This window comes from Martes martes (genome assembly GCF_963455335.1).
Source record: "Martes martes genome assembly, chromosome: 12".
NCBI lineage: Eukaryota > Metazoa > Chordata > Mammalia > Carnivora > Mustelidae > Martes > Martes martes.
The window spans coordinates 65,060,929-65,086,864 of record NC_137900.1 but is presented as its reverse complement, the minus strand read 5'-3'; the positions used below and the strand labels follow the sequence as shown (position 1 = coordinate 65,086,864).

Sequence of the window (25,936 nt, the reverse complement as noted above, 5' to 3'; positions counted from 1 at the left end):
GTGCTTTATGATACCACTAATATAAACTTTTAAAACTGTAACTCTAAACAGTAAGTTGTTTAGGAATGTATACATATGCAAGAATAAACCAAAATTCAGGCTAATGGGAAGAAGAGGGGAATACAACTGGAGAAACAAAGAGACTCCAACCATTCTTGTGTTGGATGGTATGTTCATAGGTGTTTGTTATATTATTGTTTTATATGTTTAAATCATTTTAAACTATATAATACTAAGCGAAATGAGTCAGTCAGAGAAAGACAAATACCATATGATCTCACTCATACGTGGAATTTAAGAAATAAAAGAAATGAACACGGGGAGAATGAGAGAGACAAACCAAGAAACAGACACTTAACAATAGAGAACTAACTGATGGTTTACCAGAGGGGAGGTGGGCACAGCAGTGGAAGAATAGGGGATGAATACTTTTGTACACATCTTCTGATAAATATAGGCAAGGATCTCTCTAGATGAGTGTTTTAGAAAGTGTAGTCCCAGAACCATAGCATCAACATCACCCGGGAACTTGCTAGAAGTGTCACTTATCATGTTGGAAAAAAAAAAAAAAAACGATAAAAAAAGAGGCAATAAAATAAAATAAAAACAGTGACCTTAAAAATCATTTTCATAATCATTTTTTGGTTTTAAATCACTTGCATTTTTTGTGTATATATTCTACTTTGTTCTTTTTAATCAGTTTTATTTTTCCAATTTTATATTATTTTAATTTTCCATGGAATCTTGGCAGTATAAAAAAGCAAAAATACAAATATAAAGGATGTACTCTTTATTTTTTAAAGTAACAGAAATCTTAAGTATGTATAAATGGACAATGAAACATACACAAGCAGGTTTGTTAGGTAGTATACTTACATGTGTGATTTTTCTATATACTTTAAAAAGTCTTTTTGTGATTCTGAACAATTGATTAGAAACTGGAAGGAAAAAATGAGCAAGAATGAGATGGTGAGGGTGAAGAAATGAGGATTTTAGGAATCAAAGATAGAAAGTGTGTTAGGAGACACATTATATTCAATGGGCAAATACAGGCCAGGCTGCTAGGAAGAGAACAAGCCTGGGATGCTTAAGGACAGCCTGGTTCTCTGTTATGCTCTAACATCCGTCTGCAGGGGCAGCAAAAGTAAATTCTGGGTGGGATGAGGCTGTTCATTATGGGTTTAGTGAAAGTGGCTGGAAAGGGACAGAGAGGTGGTTGTCGAGTCCAAAAGAGGACAGCTATTGACTGCCAAGATTCCATGGGAAATTAAGAGTTTCTTGAGATTAAGAGTTTCTTATGGTTTGTCTCCCTCCCTGGTCCCATCTTGTTTCATTTTTAACTTCCCTACCCCCTACGACCCCCTGCCCTGCCTCTCAAATGCTTCATATCCGAGAGATCATATGATAGTTGTCTTTCTCTGATTGACTTATTTCACTAAGCATAATACCCTCTAGTTCCATCCACGTTGTTGCAAATGGCAGGGTTTTGTTTTTTTGATGGCTGCATAGTATTCCATTTTATATATACACCACATCTTCTTTATCCATTCATCTTTTGATGGACATCTAGGTTCTTTCCATAATTTAGCTATTGCAGACATTGCTGCTATAAACATTTGGGTGCACATGCCCCTTCGGATCCCTGCATTTGTATGTTTAAGGTAAATACCCAGTAGTGCAATTGCTGGGTTGTAGAGTAGCTCTATTTTCGAGGAACCTCTGTACTGTTTTCCAGAGTGGCTGTACCAGCTTGCATTCCCACCAACAGTGTAGGAGGGTTACCCTTTTTCCACATCCTTACCAACATCTTTCCTTTCCTGACTTGTTAATTTTAGCCATTCTGACTAGTGTGAGGTGGTATCTCATTATGGTTTTGATTTGTATTTCCCTGATGCCGAGTGATGTTGAGCACATTTTCATGTGTCTGTTGGCCATTTGGATGTCTTCTTTGCAGAGATGTCTGTTCATGTCTTCTGAAGAAATCTTCATTTCTTGATTGGATCATTTGTTCTTTGGGTATCAGGGAAATATAAATCAGAGGGCCTTGTTTTTTTTTAATCCATTCTGACCCCCTGTGTCTTTCGATTGGGGCTTTTAGCCCATTTACATTCAGGGTAACTATTGAAAGATATGAATTTAGTGCCATTGCATTGCCTGTAAGGTGACTGTTACTGTATATTGTTTCTGTTCCTTTCTGGTCTGTTACTTTCAGGCTCTCTCCTTGCTTAGAAGACCCCTTTCAATATTTCCTGAAGGGCGTTTGGTGTTTGCAAATTCTTTTAATTTTAATTTTAATTTGTCCTGGAAGCTTTTTATCTCTCCTTCTATTTTCAATGACAGCCTAGCTGGATATAGTATTCTTGGCTGCATGTTTTTCTCGTTTAGTGCTCTGAATATATCATGCTAGTCCTTTCTGGCCTGCCAGGTCTTTGTGGATAGGTCTGCTGGAAATCTAATAATATTAGGTTACAGACCTCCTGTCCTGAGCTGCTTTCAGGATTTTCTCTTTGTCTCTGAGACTTGTAAGTTTTACTATAAGATGATGGGGTATGGGCTTATTTTTACTGATTTTGTGGGAGATTCTCTGTGCCTGCTGGATTTTGATGCTTGTTCCCTTCACCAAATTAAGGAAATTCCCTGCTATAATTTGCTTCAATATACCTTCTGCCCACCCCCACCCCCCACTTCTTCTTCTGGGATCCCAATTATTCTAAAATTTTTCCTTCTTATGGTATCACTCATCTCTTGAATTCTCCCCTTGTGGTCCAGTAGTTGTTTATCTCTCTTTTTCTCAGCTTCTTTATTCTCTATCGTTTGGTCTTCTATATCACTAATTCTCTCTTTCGCCTCATTCATCCTAGCAGTAAGAGCCTCCATTTTTGAGTACATCTCATTAATAGCTTTTTTGATTTCAACTTGGTTAGATTTTAGTTCTTTTATTTCTCCAGAAAGGGATTCTCCTGTATTTTCCATGCTTTTATTGAGCCCAGCTAGCACCTTGATAATCATCATTCTGAACTCTAGTTCTGACATATTACCACTGTCTGTATTGATTACGTCTCTAGCCGTCAGTACTGCCTCTTGTTCTTTTTTTTTGAGGTGAGTTTTTCCACCTTGTCATTTTACCCAGATAAGAACAGATGAATGAGAGAACAAAATACTAAAAGGGTGGCAACAACCCCAGAAAAATATACACTAACCAAATCAGAAGAGGCCTGAAAACAATTTATATATATATATATATATATTTATATATATATATATAAATTGAATATATATATAATTGAATATATATATATTCATATATATATGACTAGAACAGAGCCACACCCTTGATTTTGGGTGTATTTTGGTCTGTTAGAAGAAACTGCCTCCCAAAATTTTAAAGAAAGAAAATCTTATATATACACAAAAACAAGGGTAAACATGATGAAGGGGTAGAATATGACTGTAAAGATGAAAATTTAAAAAGATTCTAAAAAAGGAATTGATAAGATAAGAAGTCAGTTGAAAAAAGAAAAAAAAAGAGGAAAGAGTATGATCAGGCTGGAGACTAGAACAAAGCCATGCACTAGATTTAGGGTATATTTTGATCTATTACAAGAAACAATACCAAAATTCAAAGAAAGAAAAATCTAAATGTATACAAAAAATAAGGTAAAATACAATGAAGGGATAGAATATGACTATAACAATGAAAATTTTAAAAGGTTTTTAAAAAGGTATTGATAAGATAAAATAGTTAAAAATGTTGAAATAGGAAAGAGGAAAAATTTAAAAAATAGAATAAGAAAACAATTTAAAAAATTTAACTTTGAAAGACTAAAGAACCATGGGGGGATAGCCATGAATTCTATGGGCTATATTCCTGTAGCTCTAAAGTTTTGCAGTTCTCATTGATTGGTGAACTTGGTCTTGGCTGGATGTTCTTGCTGATCTTCTGGGGGAGGGGCCTGTTGCCCTGATTCTCAAATGTCTTTGCCTGAGGCGGAATTGCTCCACCCTTGCCAGGGGCTGGGCTAAGTAATGTGCTCAGGTTCAACCTTGGGAGCTTTTGTTCCCTGAACACTTTCCGTAGAGCTTTGGAGGACAGGAATGAAAATGGTGGCCTCCCAATCTCCAGCCCATAGGAGCCGAGAGTTCGGGACCCGCTCTTCTGTGTACCCTCAGAGAAAAGCAGTCAATGTCTCCCGTCTCCTTAGTCTCCAGCTGCACTCTGTGCTCACCCGGCCTGTGACCGAGCATTTTTATCTCTGGTGCATGGTCCTGTTTGGAGTCTCCAAACTTAGCAGATTCCTGCTGCACACTCCCATGCTGCTCCTCCCGGAGGAGGAAGGAGAGGGGTCTCTCCAGATCTGCCACTTGTGGGGTCCCTGCTCGAAGAGCAGTGGTTGGACTGTGCCTTGGATCACAGTTTAATGTAACCCCAAGCTGAGAGCTCACTCCTCGGCTCTGTCTTTGCAGCCAGCCTCCCTGCTATGATACCTGGCAGCTCTGTCACACCCAGACACCCCTGGTCTTTCTGTGACCCAGCAGGTCCTGAGACCATACTGTCTCCATGACGGCTCTGCCCCCCCACTTAGCCTCTGGAGCAATGTCCTTCAATGGAGCAGACTTCTAAAAGTTCTGATTTTGTGCTCTGCTGCTCCACCGCTTGCTGGGAGCCAGCCCCTCCCCCCATGGTCTCTCTTCCTGTATATTGCCTCGGATTCACTTCTCTGCATGCCCTACCTTCCAGAAAGTGGTCACTCTTCTGTCACTTTTCTGTTGCTAGAATTGCTGCTCTTCTTCTCTTTGACCTCCTCTTGAGTTTGTAGGGGTTCAGAATGGTTTGATAACTATCTAGTTAAAATCCAGGGACCTGATGATATTAGGTCTCCTACTCCTCCGCCATCTTGCTCCTCCCCCTTTGTGATTATTTTTTAATGGCTACAGAGTTTCAGTTGTGTGAGATGAAAAGAGCTCTGGCCATTGGTTTAACAACAGTGGGGATGTACTTAACATCACCTAACTGTGTACCCGATTAAAAAAAAAAAGAAAAAAGGCAACAATTAGCTTCCTTTGTTGTCTTTGTGCATTTAACTTAGGAAATTTCAACTACAAACATCTGCCCCTTATTTAGTCCTCAACTTCCCACCTCCCTCCTCGTTCAAACCAGACTTCTGCCTCTGGAGTGCACTTTTGCTAAGCACCTGTATTTAAATCTATATGCAAGATGGAGCGCCACCATATCTCTCATTCTTTTCTTACTAATCACACTGTATATAGTTCAGGAAATGAAGGCACTGCTGAGGAGCAAGAAGAAAGGTTTGGCCCCTAGACTGAACATAGCACTTAGATGCCACAGAAAATTCATTGTGTATGAACTGATGAACTAAGTAGAGATCCACATTTCTTTTTTGGACCCATCAATGCATACACAAGTAATACATTTGCCCTAATCCTGAATATATGGTGTTTGGGGCGGAGTTGAAGGAAAGTTGCATTTGCATTGCCCACAAAGAGGGCTTTCTAGGCAATGTAGGATAATGGTGTCAGCAAAAAGACAAAGGCAAAGAGTACTGATCAATCTTGGAGAACTCTAATCCTGATTCTTGTAAAATCTTGATATAGAAATAAATCCTTCATACCCTTAAAGAATATTTAAGGCTCTATTAAATATATATATTTCATATTCATATATGTATGTATACACACACACACACACATATATATGAAAGGAAATAGCTTCAAACACTCTGCATGTTTGTATCTCCTAGAGCACACAGCAGTGCTTTGTCCACAGGAAGTAGTCAATACACGGTTATTGAATTTAGAATGTCCTTCTTCCCAATCAGTGAGGTTTAATATATTTCCAATCCAGAATGCCTATTAATTTTTCAGCATTAGTAAGCCTTTAAAAAAATCCATTTGTGGATGTGTTTAAGAGCTCACGGCAAATACCATTTTATACATCATGAAGAGAATACTGTTAAATGAAGCATGCTTATTCAACACACCGGTAGCCACTGATAAAATGTAATTTAATTTAATCATTTAAATTTACACTGTTAATGTACAAGAGCATTTCTTTCAAACCACAGGTTAACACACACTAAGGAGCAATGCTGTTAGAAGAGCAGAGAAACTCTGGAAAACTCTGCTGTCTGACATGAAAGCAAGGCACTCTCCATTAACAGCTGGTGGATTCCTGATTTCTGCCCATAGAAGGCATGTTCACACTGAGAGAGCTCTCCCACAAGGGAAGAATCACCTGCTTTAATTCTTGCTGTCCTCTTCTGAGCTAGTTTGGTCATCCACTCTGTATGTATAAACTTGTGTGTCAACATTAAGACAAAAGAAGAGAGTTGAATTGATTAGGTGGGAGGCTCTCATAGTTCTTACAACGATGGAAGACAGAAGAACACTGGCTATAACCTTTATTTTCAACACGAGTGTCTGGACCTATAACTAAAAACCTTCATTCCTGCCAACCAATCACGGCTAAAAAAGTCTTTTCCTTTAATCTGATGGGTTTAAAAAATGAAAAGTAACAGTGTTTCTCCAGGGCTCTAATTTTTCTGTTTGTTTTGTTTTTCTTTTATGGACATGACAGAAAACAAGGAATAACTTTCCAATACTAATGGTGCACAAAAGGGTTATGTATGCACAGCATTTCTAATTTATTCAAATTCAATTTGAATTTGGTCTGAAGCTACCTTGTACGAAATGTTAGCTTTCCTGATATTTAATAATGTTTATTATGTTTGTATATAAGCTCAAAAAAAGTAATGCAAAAGTACTACTTTACTCATGGTTATCAGGTAAAATGTAAATATTAGTGGTTATTTTTAAAAGCCTGTTTTCCTATAGATGCTATAAGTTGAGTAAAAACACTATGGAAAGGAGAATGAGGTCCTAGTCTTGATTCTGGTACTAGCCTGTTGGACCTTGGGCAATTTTTACTTTCTCTAGGTCCCGGTTTTCTCCTCTATGAGTTTTGAAGGGGTGGGGGAGCAGTTGACAAGTCTAATGTCCCAAGAGCCTAACATTGCAGACCCTATCACCTGGATATAAAAATAATAATCTTCCATAAAAGCACACACAAACATAATACATGATCAAATATCAGAATGACTTTGGGGGGGAAAAACATATATGCTTTGCTATCTGGGTTATCCTTTGCAGCAATTCGGCAATTCATTTGGCATTTGTTTGATTGTATAATTTAATGACAATATAAACAGCATAGTTTTGTTATTTTTTTCCTTGAAAAAGACTAAAGCAAAAATGATTTAAAGCTAACAGAAACTACTGTGACATCAGTTTCACATTCATAGTTTGTTTCTTAGCAAAATGGCCAGAGATATTTTGACTTGATACAGAATATATAATATAAAGACTTTTAGACCTAAAAATCTTCAAACATTATTCGAATTTAGCAAAACATAAGCAAAATTTTCATATCAAAGTGCTAAACAGTACTGCCTTAAAAGTCACTGCAAATGAATCATAAAATAACTGCATGGGAAGTAACATTTATTGTACAAATGGTTAATAAAAAGACACATTATAAATATATATATATGTAACCTGCTATATTTATATATATATTTGTTTATTTAGTTTCTAATTGGTGTATCCAAGTCACTGTGAACACCCCATTTAAGTACTCTGTAACTCAGCTTCCAGGAGCTGGTGGTCTTGCAGTAAATACAGGCAAAGCTATTACAATAGAACGTGCATACAAATGTTTATACAAATAAGGACACTATGCAACAAATTATCTCATAGTAATATGGCATCGACAGTATAAACATACAAAAGGGAGTACGAACACGGAATGTTGAAACGCAGCCCACTAATCCTGTCTAGTAGTCACATTCATACTATTATTTTTTTAAATAAGACTCGCTTGCTCTCCAAAATTGTCTTTGTAACCAACAACAGAAATTAAATTATATAGATTTTAAAAATCTTGTTACCTCTGGTGTTTACCCTGTATGATCTATTCCTACTTCTTTGCATGTTCTTATTTAGGGATCAAACGCTTGAGACTCACTGAAAGCTCCTGGGGCTTGTGAATGAACGTGTCGGTCAGCTGCTATTAACTGAAGCAAGTTTAGGGAACTCTGCCTGGATTGACAGAACACAGCCGAGATGGCTGTATGCATTGTATTTTGTGATCTGAGCCCCTTGCAGGACAGCTGGACAAAGATCTGGATCCATTTAGAATGACCCAAAGTCTTGGATGGACTGTACCTCAGAAGGGTTCTACAGATGGACAAAGCCTCGCTAGGAAAATTAACATGTGTCATTTGCCAACACGACTGCCTCCTTTTTTTTATCTCCATACGAAATACAGGAGAGTTAATAAACACGACTGAGCAAGACAGCACTTTAAAAATTGCACTTGTATATGGAAACGAACAGCCGTTATCATTTTGCTATGTCTGATTTCTAGGTAATCGTCATCTTTCACCTTTTGTTAAAATAAAATAAAGGAAGAGAGAAATTAAGAAGAGAGAATTTCTGCCTCGTTTGCATCACACATATACCCTTGATACAGGAAGTGTATTCTAAAGATCAACGTCAAGATACCTCCTACCCTGGCGAACAACCCTTGGCTGTTCTTGTTTTTAAATACAAAGCAACTATAATTGTATTCCCCAGAAAGTTTTAAAACAGTTGTATTATCCTTTTTTTTTTTTTTTTCCTGCTGGGATAGCATCGTCCAAAAGTGCTTTGTTAGCAATTTCTTAGAAAACCCTCATGAACTATACCCTCCCCTCCCACACCAACCCCAAAGCCTAAATATAAAACACAACCCCAACACAATACTCTGCAAGTTTTCTGGCTTTAGGTTGTAAGGAAAAGTGCCAGAAAGAAAAAAAAAAGTCTTTTCTACAGGAGCTGCTTCTCCTCTTAAGGAAGGACAGAAAACGGTAGGTGTCCAGACCCATTCCTCTGCTGCTTAGCAAGAAGGTGCTGGCCACTGAGGTGGCTCCCCGCTCTGCTGCTCCTGTTCAGAAAGGCAGGGTGTCCAGGAAGAGCTTGTCGATGATGGAAGGTGGAGACACCAAGTCTTCCAGCTTCAGGTAGAAGATGCGCTGGAGGCCCAGGGTGCAGAGCTTGCGCAGTTCCACCAGCGCGCCCAGGACCTTGGGCTCGCTGGGCTCCAAGGCCTGTCCCTTACTCTGGTGGTCTTTCAAGCTGCTTGTGATCTTGTTGCATAGCTCCTCCACTCTCTTTGGTTCTTTTAACCCATGTCGTTCTGCAGAGGGACAGAAAAGGACAAGTTGAGGAGGTAGTGACATCTTAAGAGACTTTGTTGTTTTCTGTTTTTGCTTTTTTCTTTTTTTTAAAGTAGGCTCCACACCCAACATGGGGCTTGAACTCATGACCCTGAGATCAAGAGTCAGATGCTCTACCGACTCAGCCAACCAGGCACCTCATTTTTTTTTGCTTAGATTCTATTTATTTATTTGAGAAAGAGAGAAAGGGAGGGATAAAGCATGAGTGGGGGTGGGGAGGGGCAGAGAGAGAGAGAGAAGTAGACTCCCTGCTGAGCAGGGAGCCCTATGTGGGGCTCGATCCCAGGACCCTGAGATTATGACTTGAGCTGAAGGCAGATACTCAACTCCAGCCAGGTGCCCCAGGCATCCCCATCTTAAGAGGCTCTGAATCTCGAATAGAGGCCCATGTCTTCTTCCACCAGTTGGGATGGCATTTTATAATCCAAGTGTCTCCCTCTTAGAGGTCACTCATAGCCTTTGGTATCAAACGGCACCAGGCTTTGAATCCCAGTCCTGCCACTTCCTCGCTGTGTTCCCCTGAGTTAGCCTCTCAATTTCTGAGCCCCAGTTTCCTTATAAAATGAAGATAATAATTGTCCCTAATTTTCTGGAAGTTTCTGGGAGTACCAGCTTAGGGGAAGCACACCGTTCCTGGCACACAGTCACATTGAATGAATGACAGAGAGGTAATTACTTTGCATACATCGTCCTACAAAAGCCTGGTCAGGAAGCAACTCTTTATCAGAGTGAGAGAGAAACACATCCAGGCAAACGAATTAATGTTCCCATCTTAACAGGTGGAGGGGGAGGGGTCCTGTTAGTTCCATTTGCCAATGCAAAGGCTGCCCCATGAGATCCAGCACAAAGCACATTTCTTGTGTTTTCATGCTAACCAGCATTGCGAGGAATCCGGCTTTTCTTTTCCTTGTTTGTGGCCCCCCTTGAAACACCTATTGACCTATGCCTGGCGCTCTGTACAAAATACACGTCTTCCTGCTGTGGAGATGGAAAAGTCAACGAGAAGGGAAGAGGCCCAGAAAGAGGCGCTGCAGGCATTTTACAATGTAGCAAGACATGAACACCTGTATCTCGTATTTTATAAAACAATACATAAAAGGATCCCCATGTTAAATATTATGATCTCCTATTTTATTTTAAATGATTTTCTCAAAGTCCCAAAGATTTTGTCCTCCTACCCCAGAGTGATGTTGCATCTCTATTCAGAAAGGACTTACTCACATCCAGTACCAATCACTTTGCTCTCCCTCAGCAATTAGATACCAAAGTCTCTTTCCTGAGAGAAGGGCTTGGCCCTACTTATCTCAGTCAGGGTTTTTTATCTCTAAGTATATTTACATGTAAAACAATAACTCTTGTGAGATGGAAGACATCTTTCCAAAGGGAAATCAAGCAATGGTGTCTCATTTTTCTTACAGTTATTTTTTTAAGTTGGATATATATATATATATATATATATATATATTTAATTTTTTTAAAATTCCAGTATAATTAACATATCGCTTTATATTCGTTTCAGGCATACAAAAGTGTTCAGCAATTCATCAATCCTACACGTTACTCAGTGCTCATCAAGATAAGCATTCTCCTAAACCTCAGTTGGGGAAATTTTTGTTAGGGAAGTTATTTCCTTAAAACAGAAACAAAAACAAAGTCAATTAGCAAAATGAAGGAAGATCCAGACATTTCTTCTCTTGCCCTAAATCAAAGAAACCCGAGGGACCCGGAGATCTGCACTCTTCCCCATGCTGGCTAGTTGTGTATGAGTTGGGTGAGTCCCTCCCTCTTTACGGCTTGTTTTAAAAGAAGGAGGTCAGACTTGATTTAAAAGAAGGAGGTCAGACTTAATGACCTCTAAGGTCCCTTCTGGCTCTGATGTATCGTATTTACATTAAACTACAACCATGAAAACCGCCAACATCTCAGCTGGATTATATCTTGCAGGCGTCTCATCTCCGTGCACCACACTATAGAGCAAAGGGCACTGGACGTGCAACTAGACAGAGCTGGGCTCCAGGTCTGGTTCTGTTACTTACTGGCCATGTGACCTCATTGCTTTGAGGCTCAATGTCCTTCAGGCAAAATGGGGATTACAGGGAGGTAGATTGTATTCTTCATTTCCTTCTGTGTGTCTCTTTTTATAAGATTTTATTTTATTTTTAAAGAGAAAGAGAGAGTGTGCACATGCATATGCATGTGGGTGTGTGAGAGCTGGGGAAGGGAGCTTGGCGGGGGAGGGGCAGAGGGCAGAGAGAGAGAGTCTTGAGCAGGCTCTATGCCCAGCACTGAGTCTGATGTGGGGCTCAATCTCACAACCTTGAGATCACAACCTGAGCTGAAATCAAGAGTCGGACACTTAACTGGCTAAGCCACCCAGGCACCCCAAGATTTTATTTTTTAAGTCATCTGTAGACCCAATGTAGGGCTCAAATTCACAACCCCGAGATCAAGAGTTGCATGCTCTACGGACTGAGCCAGCCAGGTCCCCCCTTTTCTGTGTGTCCTAAATATTGCACAATAAATTGAAAGAAAAATATGACTATAATAAAATCTACTTCCATGGATTATTGTCAGGCTTAATTAAGATGATGTTATCTGAAGACCTTCTGCCAGCTGCAGTGTGCTACACACGTGGTATGGTCAGCACCCACAATGGTGCCTGCCGCCTGGAAAATGGTTGGCAACCGCAGGGTCAGACAAAAGGCAGTAAAGTCCCCTACTTCCCAAGCTTTGCAGGGCACGATTCTGCTTTTCCCAGGAAACTGTGAGCTAATCAGGCCAGGTGCAAACCTGTCCTCTCCGTTTATCTTTACTGCATACATAGCCCCTTTGTTTAGTCTCAAAAGATGTACCCAGGACTGACCTTCAAGAGAAATTCTGCCTGCAACGGTGTTCTTAAAGTTTTCTCCACCCCCCCCCACCCCGCCCCTGGCCCCACCAAAGCAAGAAAGCAGACTGCAAGTTTGGCAGTAACTTCAAGAGCTGTAAAATGTTCATAGCCTCTGACCAAGTAATGCCACTCTTGGGAATTTATCTGAAGGAAAAATTCAGCAGGAGACTAAAACTGTATGCATGAAGACATTTGGGGGTAGCAGTATCTGTTTTAAAAAACTGGGAAAAAGTTAAGGGGTAGAAGAATAGGGATACTGCTAAATGGCATATGCACATAATGGAAGATTCTGTAAACATCAGAAAGGACAAATTGGAGGGCTGTGAAACAACATGGAAAAATATAAAATATCCCATTAAAGAAAGAACAGAATGTAAAATGGTATCTAAGATGCGATGACACCTATGCAAAATTTATTTCTGCATATAGAAAACGGTGAAAGGAAACAGAAAAGTGAGAATATTTATGAGCTTGTCATCCAGCTCTTTTCCTTTCTTTTAAAATTTCCAAGTTAGCAGTATTTGTATATTAAACTGCTAGCCTAGAACAATCCAGGATTTGGTCTCTCTTGCAGCTGTAACATGATCAAACAGTCATCTTGCTGATAGTAAATTCTATTAATACCAAACTATATCAAATTAGGTTCACAACCCGGGGAGAGACGCTTTTCCCAGAATAAAATACCAATCCATTGATTTCAACTTTGCCTTCCTTCCAGTGCCCCATGTCTTGCGTTATATTCAAGATCCCATATTCGTGTTCAGGCAAAGAAATGGAGCACAGCGCTGGCTGGATTTGGGGAGGGGGTTGATTATGGAACCTAATAACTAGACTTTCTCATGGCCAAACTCACAGAAGGTGCCTCAGAGTTTTCCCTGCTCTCCAACCAGTTGTGACTGCTCAATAACTATGGCAACCATTATTTATTCAGCGAATTCAAGTGGAGATCGATACCTCCCTGCCAGCTGGATCAACCCTAGGCCTGGAATTCCTTGAGGAATTCAGAGACACTCCTGTTAGAAGCCAAAGGCACCTTCTTTGTTGCTTTGAACAGCTACTGGATTTGTGGTTTCTTTACTTTTTCAAAAGGGCTGAGATAAAATTCAGTCTCCATGCAAACTACTGCCAGCAGCCAGCAAGATTTCCAAGTCACCAGGGAGTCCCTGAGTGGTAGGGACCTTCCTAGTAATCTGCAATTCCTTAAAACCCCAATCACTGATATTTTCGTTTAAGGGACCTCCTTTCTTTTTGGTGCCTGCTAAATATGGCTGCAGTGCTGACAGACAGAGACTTCAACAAATCTGGGGAAATCGGACATTTGGATTTCCCCCTTCCTAGAGAATCACACACAGATTTTACTGTAAGATCTTTGTCCACAAAAACACAAGCTCTTTGGCATTTCTTGCTCTTTGACCTACATCATACTATAAATATTTTCACATTTTAACTCAGCTCTCTGTATCCAAAACTTAAAGACACATCATACAGAAATGGCTAAGTAATGGATTTATGTGTCACAATCATAGTACATATGAGTTGGAAAGGATTTGAGTCATTTAGTTCACACTCCCACCCAAGACAAAAATCCCCGTGGAGATGTCACAAAGTGCCCAGCACCAGCTAGTGCTTAGGGGGCGCCTGGGTGGCTCAGTTGGTTAAGCAACTGCCTTGGGCTCAGCTCATGATCCCGGAATTCCGGGATTGAGTCCAGCATCGGGCTCCCAGCTCCACGGAGAGTCTGCTTCTCCCTCTGACCTTCTCCCTTCTCATGTTCTCTCTCACTGTCTCTCTCTCTTAAATTAAAAAAAAAAAAATCTTAAAAAAAATTAACAATGTACTTGGTAGCACTTTATATTCTGCTCTTTTACTTAGATTATTTTATCACACCCTCTCAACATCCTTGTGAATTGGACAGGACAAAGATGATCTTTATTTAATAGATAAGAAGGCTCAGGCTCAGAGAGTTAAGTGACTTGCCCATAGTCAAATTTAGCAAATGGCTAATTTCTTTTGCTCCAAGTCCAGACATGTTTCTTTTATACCAGGATGCCTTGAACATCATATGAGAATGTTTTTCATCATGAGATGAATTCAGCCCCAATAACTCCTATAGCTCCTTCCTACTTTCTGTGTACCTAATTAACTAATTGATTAATTACTTCTTTCAACAAATATGTACTGAGTTCCTATTCTGTGCCTAGCAATGTTATAGTCATAGTCATTGGGGGTAGAGCCATGAACAAAACAGACAGACAACAGATCCTATTCCTGCCCTGTGTGGTGTTAGTATCTAAAGAAACTGTTGGATTCCTATGCAATTTTAGCTATAAGGACTGAGAGAGGAAGAGAGGCAGGTGGGAGGAGGAGAGGGAGGGAGGGAGGGGAGAGGGAAGGAATAGAAGAGAGGAAAGAGGGAGAGAGAGGGAGAGATCGAGGGAAATAATAGAGCTATTAAGGCCCATGCTCATGGTTTCCCCCTTTTCCCTAGTTAAGATCTACTTATCCTGCAGATTGCAAATCAAATATTTCTTCAAGGGAACTTTCCTTTTTTGCTACAGTTTAGATCATGTTCTCCTACAGTGTTCTATTTTTTTTCCCTCTGAAGGACCTAACAGGGCAAAATCAGATATCTGTCTGACTCTCGCCCGCCTCCTCCATTAAGTGTAAGCTCCATGGGGGCATGGGCTGTGTTTGCCCACCGTTATACATGCAGCACTACTACATACATACATACTACTTAGGAAACACCAATAACTATCTGTTCAATGAATATACACACGGAGGAACAATGACCTGTAAAATACGATTAACTGATACTAAACATGTGGGTTGCTCAGAATAAATAGACAAGTTGGGAGTTAGTGAGCAGGGCACAACGGGAAAGAACTTCACACACTCTAAAACCTACCACATTGGAAGCTTTGGAGCCAGATTTCCCGGAGGGAGAACCTGTCTCTGCCACTTATGAGCCTGGCTACTTTGGGTCTGTTTCCACGTTTGTAAAATAGGGCTGATAAGGATAGCTACCCCTTGGGTTGTAGTGAGACTTAAATGAATGAACACATGTGAAGTGTCTGGGACAATGCCAGCATAGAGTTAAGTACTTAAAAAATATTAGCAAGTATCCTCTATGTCTAAAAACTCAACTCATTAACATCCTCTTCAAATCAGCCACTTCTCTGAGTTCACCTATGAAGGACTTCGCAGACCTCCCATTGCTCTCATAACCATGTCTAACGACTCCTCCCCCCTGGCCATCATAGTTAGTTAATCCATCTCAAAAACTCTGATTATTATCTCTGTGATGTGCCTGGCATTTAGCTCCTCCCCTCAATCTCACTGCCTCTGGGCTAGGACTTCTGTAACTATTACCTATATTGTTTCCAGGGCTCCTGGCTGGTCCCTCTGCTTCCCATCTCTGCTGTAATCCATCCCAGGTCCTTCCAAATCTACTTATTAAACGACATTAAACAAAAGAGCACATGTAAAGCCCTTGGCACACTGCCTGGCACTGGGTATTTTTAAATGGTGGTTATTATTAATTTCCTAGAATCCTAATTACCAATAGCTTTCATTGCCCCTTGCTACTCAAGTGTGGTCCCTGCACTAGCCACATCAACATTACCTGGCAGCTTGCTAGAAATGTAGAATCTTGGGCCCTGTCCTGGACCAGCCTCATCAGAATGTGCAGTTTAACAAGATGCTTAGTAAGTTCATGCCCACAAACGCTGGGGAAGCCTGGTCCCAATGAGATGCCTGAGCCTGTCTGTACCCAGCGTTCGTCCAGTCTCCATAAACCTAACTCCCCAAAGCCACTTGTCCCAGTATGAAATAGTTCTATTACAAAGTTTTTCTTTATGCTTTATGTTTATGATTTTACAGTTCCCAGTTCTGTCTCTTGGGCACATACAAGAAACAAATTCTCTTCCTTCTGGCAAGCAGCAAGGAACAAGGACAGGGTGATAGTAGCCGTCAGAAGACCCAATAATGACATGCAATTCCTTCGCTTTCCAAGCAAGTCTCAGGGCACAGGCCAACTCGGAGACAACAGTAATCCAGTTCCAGCCAAAGAGGAGCGCTAACACCAACCAACAAACAGGACCTTCCTGCTCTGCTCTGAGCTCCACTTCTTTCTTGGGGAAGTCATCTCACTGCTACTTCTCATTGCATACATAACATCATTTACTGGCGGGCAGTCCCCAGAGACACCGAGCCCGTGCTCATGAGGAAGCCACAAGCTGGTCAGCAGTCTATGCTTAGGCTATAATACTGCTTTCCAGTCTGTCTGTCTTTGGTTTATTAGAGTATATGTCTGTCTCCCCAAGGAAACCACAAACTCTTTGAGGATGAGGGATTGTGTGTCTAGTGCATAGCAGATGCTCAATAAATATTACTGAATTAATCTGAATTGAAATATGGTAGTCCTCAGGAATTCAGACTGTTTTCTAATAACAAAGTGGTAGGCTAAAAATAATTAATTTTCCTAATATGGGACGCTTTCTGCAATTTACAATTAACCCATTCATTTGACCAATGTTTGCTATGTGCCAGACACTTAAATGCCAAGGTAATTATAAAGATGAATAAGACTCTCCCTGTCCTTCAAGAAACCCACAGTCTAGTTACAGAAGAAGAGACACAAATAAATTACTTAATATAATGTGTATGTGCAATTGTAGGGATTCAGGAAATTGTTATGGATTCTCAGGAGAATAGCTAGCTCTTCCCAGAGGTAAGAAAATAGCATTTAACGTAATAATAATGAAGGTTGGTCTAATATTTTTTCTCTTCGAAGTACACATTAGCTCATTTAATCTTTATAGGAGACCTACAAGTAGATGCAATTATCTCTGTGAAAAATGAGAAAACTGAGATTCAGAGAGTATAAGGAAAAAAAGAGAGAGAAAGAGGGAGTGTGCATAAGAAACTAGCCCAAGACTGCACAGCTAGGCATTAGCAGAGTGAAGACTTGAACTCATATCTCCAATTTCGAAATTCCAAGACAATCCCCACCCTTTTAAAAAAAAATGATATTGCCAAGTTTTACACTTCGTTTTCTTTGCAATGCAGCTGATGGCTATACATGATATAAAACAGGGTAACCAGGTAACCATTTAGAATGAACGGGGTAGAGGGCATGGCAAGATCAGGCACCTGCCTGGTCCTTCTATGTCACTGTTCATTGCTTTCTGCCCCTGGTTCAACCTTTCTTCCTGCTCTCCAATCTTAGAATTCATGTTCTAATAAGACCAAGAAAAAGACTATAGGCATAAGAGAAAGGAGTTCTTTTCTCACTTGACAGAAGATCTGAGCGGGCAAAGAAAGCCATGGAGAACATTCTTTTAGTGTAGTGATGCCAAATGACATTTGGACACTCAAGATTCCCTCCCCACCATCTGGTCTAAAATGGCCTTTCCGATCTTATTTCCCTTTTCACTGCATGGGAAAGACATTTTACTCAGATGCTAGATCATCATAAGATAAATACCACATTGAATCAATCTTTTTCCTGAAAGTCCTTTAAATTCCCCCAAAGTGCAGCTCTCACCACCAGAAGCAGAGAGAGACCCCAGGACCCACTGTGGACATGATGTCTTCTGTCTCATGCTCACCCCAGGATAGATACTTTTCAAGTACGATAGCCTGCATTCTTTTGGTTCTTTCTAACCAGATTATATGTGGGTTTCAACACAGGTGTAACGCAACACGCTGTACTTGTTTTCCCCAAAGCTGCTGAAGCCTTTGTGATGCTATTTTCTTGATCTGGAATGTCCTTCCTCTGTATCTTCCCATGGCTACACCCTACCTCCTTGGGAAGCCATTCATGACCAGCACCTTTCTCTGTCTGAAAAAAGTGAACAGTAATCTGGACTTCCCCTGCACTGAATCTATTGCTTTTAAGGACCTGGACACTAACTGCCACACATTAAGTTCATTGCATCCCCAATCACACACGACTTTTTAGAAGGTTCTACCCTTTCTAATAGTAGAATTGATGCATGGCTTATCTTTGCATCCTGAGAGACTGACACCAGCCCTGGCATACGGTAGGCCCTCAATATTTAGTTAATGAATGGATACTTATAAAACGGTAATTCCGGGGCGCCTGGGTGGCTCAGTGGGTTGAGGCCTCTGCCTTCGGCTCGGGTCATGATCCCAGGGTTCTGGGATCGAGCCCCATGTCGGGCTCTCTGCTCAGCAGGGAGCCTGCTTCCCTCTCTTTCTCTGTCTGCCTCTCTGCCTACTTGTGGTCTCTGTCTGTCAAATAAATAAATAAAATCTTTAAAAAAAAAAAAAAACGGTAATTCCACACTAACTTTCTGTTTGGGGGTCTTCTTATGTATGAAAAGTAACGAAATGTTCCCAGACCTCACCTCACCAGGATCCCATCAGAAGCAAAGCATTTCTGCTGCTCCCATGTCAGGGATGGGGCACGGGTGAATGAAGACAGTTAGGGCAGATAAACTGGGGACTTAAAAACATTTGATAACCACAACTGTGGGGCATGGGAGTGATCTGAAACAAACCATTTCCTGCCCCACCTCACCACCGAGTTTTTCACAAGGAGGCCTAGAGACAGGTGGGAGAGGCAGATAAAAAGAAGTAGAAAACAAAAGCCATGTGTGTGCCAACTTTTAATACTGCCCAGATTCTTAATAATTTCCCTGGAAAAGAGATTGGCTAAACTTCTAACAGTCTGTTTCCTTTTCATGATTCTTCCCTGTGGTTTAGGAGCAGATAATTTGGGGATGAGTTTTCTGATGCCAGGAGCCCAGCTGATCAGGGCCCCACCATCACCTGGGACCATTAGCGGAGCTTATTCCAAAGTCAGGATTTCCTGGGAGGCCATAGTCAATTGGAAACGAAGATCTGGAACAATGCCACCACTGTTTTCCGGACGTCCCCTTTCCTGCCCTTTCCTGATGCTTTCATACGTTTCAAACCCCCTCCCAACCAGCAAATCACAAAGCACTGCAACGTGCGGAGAAGAGAGAAGAGGAGCTTATTTTTCCTGTGGGTATTCCCCACAGCACCTAGGACAGCTCTGCACAGGCTGCCAAGATCAAGGGCAGGGACCAGAACTACCCCATGAAGGACGGGGCCTCCGGTGCCCGAGTGCTGGGCGAGTGCAGCTTCATTTCTTCAATACTTGTGTTCTCCTTGGAGCCTCTCAAGCAGCCGAGGAGATATTCACCAAACATAACGCCTCCTAAAGCCACCACCAGCTTCCTCATGACACTGAGTTTGATTTTGGACTCCCTAGGGTTTTCAAGGAGAAGGGGTAGGCATAGGCCAACTTTGAGGGGATCCCTGTCACCATCATTCCAGAATGGAATATAGGTGGATCGAGCGCCTAGTCCAAATCCAGTCTGGCTACATCACAAACCTTTTTCCCGAAATCCTTACTGCTATCTCCTAGAACAGGTGTCGTTATCCCCATTTTACAGATTGCAGTCTGGAGAAATGAAATGCATTACTGAATAGCACACACTTATTGAATACAGGGCCCCAGATTACAGCTTGGGGGTGCCGGATTCCATAGTCCATGCTGCTTCTGCTATGCCAAACTCCCTGAGCAAATCTCCCCATAGAGGGCAGTGGGCCAGGCAGCTGTAACCATAGGGCAAACAGCAGGCTGGAGGCAGAGACGGGAACCACAGCACTATCTCCTAATTTCTTCCCTGTGTTCTCTGCACTGAGCTGCCCAGTATCTCCAGGAGGGGACTGTCTGGCACTCACGTGTCCCAGGCTCATTGGCATCTATTAATTTCTACTTAATGAGGAAAACAAACACACAAAGATGTAAGCCTCAGTAGCTCTCCTCTAATCCCACAGCTCCTATACCCGGACTGGCCCTTTCCCTCTTACTGGTGCTCAAAACCAGCTGTCGGGGTAGCTCTTTCTAAAATGCAAGCCTGGCTCTGATGCTCCCCAGGTCAACACTTTCCACTGATCCCCACTGCTCCCTGAATGACCTCGGACCTCCTCACTGATGTATGAAGGGCTCTTCGTGCCTCGCCCCACCCTTCCCTGCCAGGCCAGACTCCCTTCCCAGCACTCTATCTTTTTTACTCATTTCCTTCCTGAAACTTATGACAGCCATATAGTCAATGGGTTTAGCAAATTTTTATGTATCCCCAGAATTCTCAGTCCTTCCATTTTAGCCTGGAGACACCCTGTGCTTTTAACGAGGACCATTCACGTTTGTAACATGTTACCTCTTTTGAGAAGCACACCACCTTTGATGACTCGGCACTTTGTACCCATGCCCACAGCCTGCCCTGGCACAGCACCCTGTCTCCCATGCATTCGTGTGCACATTCTAGCTCCTCCAGGGACGCGTGCTATCATCTCTGAAAACCCACCGACGTGAGCAGAGGGCCGAGATCAGTGAACACTTGTTGACTCACTCGCTAGACTCAACACTCATTTCCATAGGGATGTGGCAACGTGTTGGTTTTATTTGCCGCAAGCCAAGGCTGGTTCTAAGTGGCAGTCATTTCCCCAATTTTCTGGTTGTGTGTGTGAGACCGCCAAAGCCGGAATTCACCGTCAACGTAGGAAAAGAGAGAAAGGGGAACACAGTCACCTCGGTGAGCAGGGTGGCGCTTACCTGTGATCATGCTCAGTGCTGACAGGCATGCTAAGGCTTGGATATCAAGGTTCAGGCTCTGCAAACTTAAGGAAAAGTCTTTAATGGAGTCGAGCCACTCCCCAAATCCACGAAGGCACTGAAGTCGATGCAGGACAAGTCCATTGCAGAACACAAACTTATCTTCAGCAGTGTTTGACCTATAAGACAAAGTCGTGGGGGTGGGTGGGAGATGGAGACACATCAAACATGTGTTCAGTCGGTCCAGCATCGTAACACGAAGGCACCTAAATAGCCATGGGGCAGCATTCAGAACCGTCCCCCCCCCCACCCGGCATGGTGCTGTGGAACCTTCCCAGATATTCTCAATGGATAAGACTTTGCTCCTGGGATCGACAGCCACTGCCACTTGTCTGCGAGAACCTTCTGGGTGAGGGGCGGCCCTGGGTAGCAGGCGGTGGAGCCCCTGCTCTCTTATTACTCGAATCAGGTGCTGTCCCCCCAGGGATGGGACAGGGAAGAGACGGCACTCAGGGAGGATGGACGTGAAGCCCCAGGCGCCGCCTCTCTCTGTAGTGAATGTGAGGCTGTTCCCTTCAGGGCTCCTTGGCCAGGACTTCTCCCTTTTATTCTTAAATGTCAAAAACTGATAAGACCTGAGCCTAGACACTACAATTCCACTGTGCAGACTCTAAGAACACCAAGTCCTTGCAATTGCCAGAAGTCAATCCTAGAAATAAAAAGTGACCCAAAGTCCAAGTAATCGTTGTTGGAAGTCTCCTTCTGTCCTTTTAACAGCGGGGCTGCGGAGGGCTGTTTCTAAATCGGCCTGATAGTTTATATTATGCCCATCACCATGCTCTGGAACACCTAGACGTAACTGCTTAGCCATGGGCCTGGCGACATGTCTTTCATCTCTCCCTTTCCTTATCTATAAAAAAGGAAATTCTGATTACTACCTCCTGCCATTGTTGTGGGAACTCAATAAGGTATTTGAAAGCCCACGCACAGGACCTGGTACAGAAGAGGAGCTCCATGAGTATTAGGTGTAACTAATTCTGACTTCTCTATGGTCCTTACTTGAATCTTACCTTTCCTTTAATTTTCCAGTCTCTTGCTACATATTTCTCTCTTTCAGCCTATTGCATTAACAAGTTAATATCTCTTGATTTGGGCTTCTTGGATGAGTAGCTTTATTCATTCATTCCCTTAGCAATTATGTCCTTAGCCCCAGGTATATGCCATTCCTGGAGCCAGGCACTGGAGAAAATTTGGTGAATAGTACATATATATATGGCACCTGCCGGCATGCAACTTATCCCTTACTTAATCCATTGCTGCCTGCCCAACAGAGGACAGTCCCGTTGCTGGCTTGGCTTCTGTGCACACCAGACTGGCTATCATTATGCTAATGACTGACCCTCCTAGACGTAACTCCACCTCTGCCTCTCCTACAGATCCTGCCACAGAGGCATGCAAAAGACGGAAGGGTTCAGCCTCAGAGTTGAAAACCCGGACCTCAGGCCACCGGCATCAGAATCACTGGAGCATGAGTTGAAAATGCAGATTTCTGGACTTCTTCCAAAGTAGCTCCAAACCAGAAGAGCTGAGAATGAGGCCTGGGAATCTGCACTTTACACAAGAGTTTCTGGTAACACTTAGGTATGAAAAGCTTAGAGAAAAGCTCAGATCCCAGGTTCCAGCTTTTTCGAAAATCACCCCCTCTTTGTCTTTGGTATCACTGAGTAGGATCGGTTGGACCAAGTCTTTTGATCCAAAAGCTATTCTCTTGGAGTAGACACGTGGGGTTGAGAAGCTGTGGGAACTCTTTAGAGCTCCATCTGGTGTACTCGAACAGCCCCTTGTTAAATAGAAACCCATGAGGTAAATGCAATGCTCAAAACAAATACCTGGCTGCCAGGAAATACCTTATGCACCATGAGAGAATCTTCCTAGAATCATAGAATGTTGGAACTGCCATGGGCTTCAGAGATCAACAGATCTGACCTCCTTATATCACAAAGCAAAGTGAATATCAGGGGAGGCCAGGGACCGGCTCAGGGTCATAGAGCAAGTCCATTTTGGAACTGAGACTAGAACCCAGGAGTCCTGGCTCCCAGGCACGTGCTCTCACCCACAGCCTAGTTTCATTCATGCCTGCCCATCTTTCTTATTTCCTTCCTGAGCAAACTTTTCACCGATGACTCCGTTACAAACCCAGCAGGTTTCCAACTTCTCCAAAGCAAGGGGAGAACTTAAAAAAAAAAATAATAAAATCATAGTAATTACCTGATGGAAAGTCTGAGAACAAACAGCTCCAAAAAGGCTGATTCTATAAGTAATGTCTGATCTTCTTTGGGGAGATCAGTAAATCCGGGTATCTTTTCTGCCCAGCTTCTGGACACATCGATGGAGGCTGTCAGGAGGTTGTAGAACTGTTGCACGTGCTCGGCATCCGTGCCTGCCGCAGCCTGTTCGGCCGGACAGTACTAGAAGGCAAACCGCAGAGAGCTGTGTTAGCACAGGTCCACTGGGGCGGCAGCACTATTTGCAAATTAGCTTTTCCAAGACAGTTAGGGCCTAAAACCTCATTTTTAGGTCCCTCGGTTGTAAAACATTTTTTTTTTTTGTATTTAGTCTCATCTGATTCTCACAATGTAAACAGAGCAAATTATGTTACCTCTTTTTTTTTCTTTTTTTAGGATTTTTATTTATTCATTTGATAGAGAGAGACACAGCGAGAGAGGGAACACAAGCAGAGGGAGTGGGAGAGGAAGAAGCAGGCTTCCTGCTAAGCAGGGAGTCCGATGTGGTGCTCTATCCCAGGACCCTGGGATCATGATCTGAGAAGAAGGCAGACGCTTAAGACTGAGCCACCCAGGGACCCACATTGTGTTACATCTTAATAGACAAAAGAAACCTGGTGACATCCATTAGTGCAGTGGTTTTCCATCCTGATGCAAGACTGAAATCAAGTTTTACAAAACACCTTGTCTAGCTCATCCGCACAGAGATTTGAATTTAACAGGTCTGGGGTGGGGACTGGTCATCAGGAATTTCAAAGGCCCCCCAGGTGATTCCAAAGAGCTGTTAAGGAGAATCATTACCCCTGAGGTCTGTGTCCAACAGGCCTCCAGGGTCTACTGATTCCACCTAAGCATAGCTGTCTCTAGGATGCTGATTCAGTCACAGTTCTCAAAGTGTAGTCTCTGGGCCAGCAGCACCAGCAAGACCTGGGAATGTGCAGGAAATGAACATCTTGGGCCCCGACCCAGACCTATAGAAGCAGAAACTCTGAGACTAGGAGAGACTGTTTTATGGAGACCTCCAGCTGATTCTTATGCACACTGGAGTCCGGGAACCACAGAATTAACCAATAGGAGAAGAGAATGATTTTTGCTTGTTGCAGGTGGATTTCTGTAAGATAAAACAAACCAGGCCAGAGGAGGAGGGTGTCTCCTTAGCAGGGCCCAGGCAGTATTGTGCGATCAGACTCAGGACTTATGGCTACTTAAATTCATGAAAATTAAATAAAAAGCCCAGTTTCTCAGTTGTGCTGGCCATATTTCTAGTGCTCTAAAGCCATGTCATGTGGAATATTTCGATCACTGTAGAATATTCTACAGGACAGCACTGATCTAAAGGATCCCAGGAGAAGAAAGGTACAGGTAGGAATACAGTCCTTGTCCAGCTTTTGGATATTCTGGTAGACTCACGGTTTTGCTTGAGTCACTGGAGGAAAAAGTCTTTGCTGCTTTGGGCAGGAAGATTGACAGAGCAAGATAGTAATCAAGGGTCAACCAACAACAGAAATGCAGCAGATCCGCAGAAATACTCATGGAAGTACGCACATCATTTCCTTCGCCCTCACGCAGCCTTATGTGTGTTTGTGTCCTTTGTCTCAGTTCCTGCGGGGTATGGATTTTAATGCGTACTTTACAGGTGAGAAAAATGAGGCTCAGGGGGACTCAGGGAGGTAAAGACTTTCCCAAGGTACACAACCAATAGTGGTCCAGCCAAGACTTAAACATGGCCCTGTGACTCCCCCTTCTACACTCCATGGCTGTTAATATGTCTGATGTTCCTAGCCGGTAGCCTGTGGGATAGTTTTAAATAGCGTTTTTGCTTTGCTCTAATCGGAGGTGTCTGTGTGTGTATTTGGTCCCATGTTCTGTCAACAGCACAGTGACAGCACATAATTGACCCCCAATAAGTTGTTGAATATTGCTCAGTGAAAAAACAGTCAGGGGAGTGCCTCGGTTTGTCATAATGCCCTAACCTGGCTGCCGGAGGAATAGCCAATAAGCGCCAGGAGCTGACTAAGGAAACACTTAGGAGGAAATGAGGTACTTGCCTTAACTGGGTCTCTCTCTTCCCCTTTGTGCTTTCCCAAGAGGCATTGTGAAATACCAAAAGACACCATCAGACAAGGGGCCCAGATGCTTTAATCCTAGATTTGTCTAGGCCCCTAATTTGTGAAAGAATGTAGCCCTGCCTGTAGTTACCTGGGATAAATTACTTCACTTTTATGAGCCTCAGTTTTCTCCTCTGTAAAGTGGGGATAATACCTTCCTCGAGATTCTTTTGTAAGGATGACATGTGATGATATACTTGAAGGGCCCGACATAAGGAAGATATTTAACAAATGACGACAGCGATGATACTGATAATGATTATGATACTTGGAACTAACTCTGTTCCTCCACTTCCATATTTATAAAATGGGGAAAATGGATGAACCAGAAGGTTTCTAATTCTCAGCCCCGACTTTCTAGGATCCTCTAGCATCAGGTCCAGTTCAGAGTTCTGGCTCCTCTGTTCTCAATAATCCCACCCAGAGTTTGGATTCTATGAAGCTGTGGATGTTTCTGTGCTGTGATGGGACTCCTTGTGGAACAAAGTCTGGGAGAAGGAAGCAGTTCTCCTTCCCAAAGATAGTCAAGGATGGCAGCATGATCCTGGTGTCATGATACTTCCCCCACCTCCTTTTAGCTCATACCCTACTAACAGGAAGAGAGTGAAAAAAGGGATTTTATTTAACTTTTTTTTTTTTAACTTTCTTTTCTTGTATGAATCTGCTTGTATATACTCTCCAAGGGCAGGAGGAAAATTAGAGCAGAACCCCCTTTAGAAAGCTGACAGTACTACATGTGAGACTCC

General features: G+C 42.3%; 1 protein-coding gene across 2 annotated transcripts in view; it reads right to left on the bottom strand.

Moving 5' to 3' along the window:
* Positions 1-8,694: 8,694 nt before the first annotated feature.
* Positions 8,695-25,936, bottom strand: part of NR4A3 (nuclear receptor subfamily 4 group A member 3) — a gene marked incomplete at its 5' end in the record, with an annotated part of 32,680 nt that continues 15,438 nt past the window's right edge. For both annotated transcript variants that reach the window (XM_080820154.1, XM_080820153.1), the window contains 3 exons: positions 8,695-9,253; positions 20,798-20,976; positions 23,066-23,265. In XM_080820154.1, the coding sequence (XP_080676280.1) occupies positions 9,006-9,253; positions 20,798-20,976; positions 23,066-23,265 (627 nt within the window). In that variant the 3' untranslated portion in view covers positions 8,695-9,005. The remainder of the gene's footprint in view (positions 9,254-20,797; positions 20,977-23,065; positions 23,266-25,936) is intronic.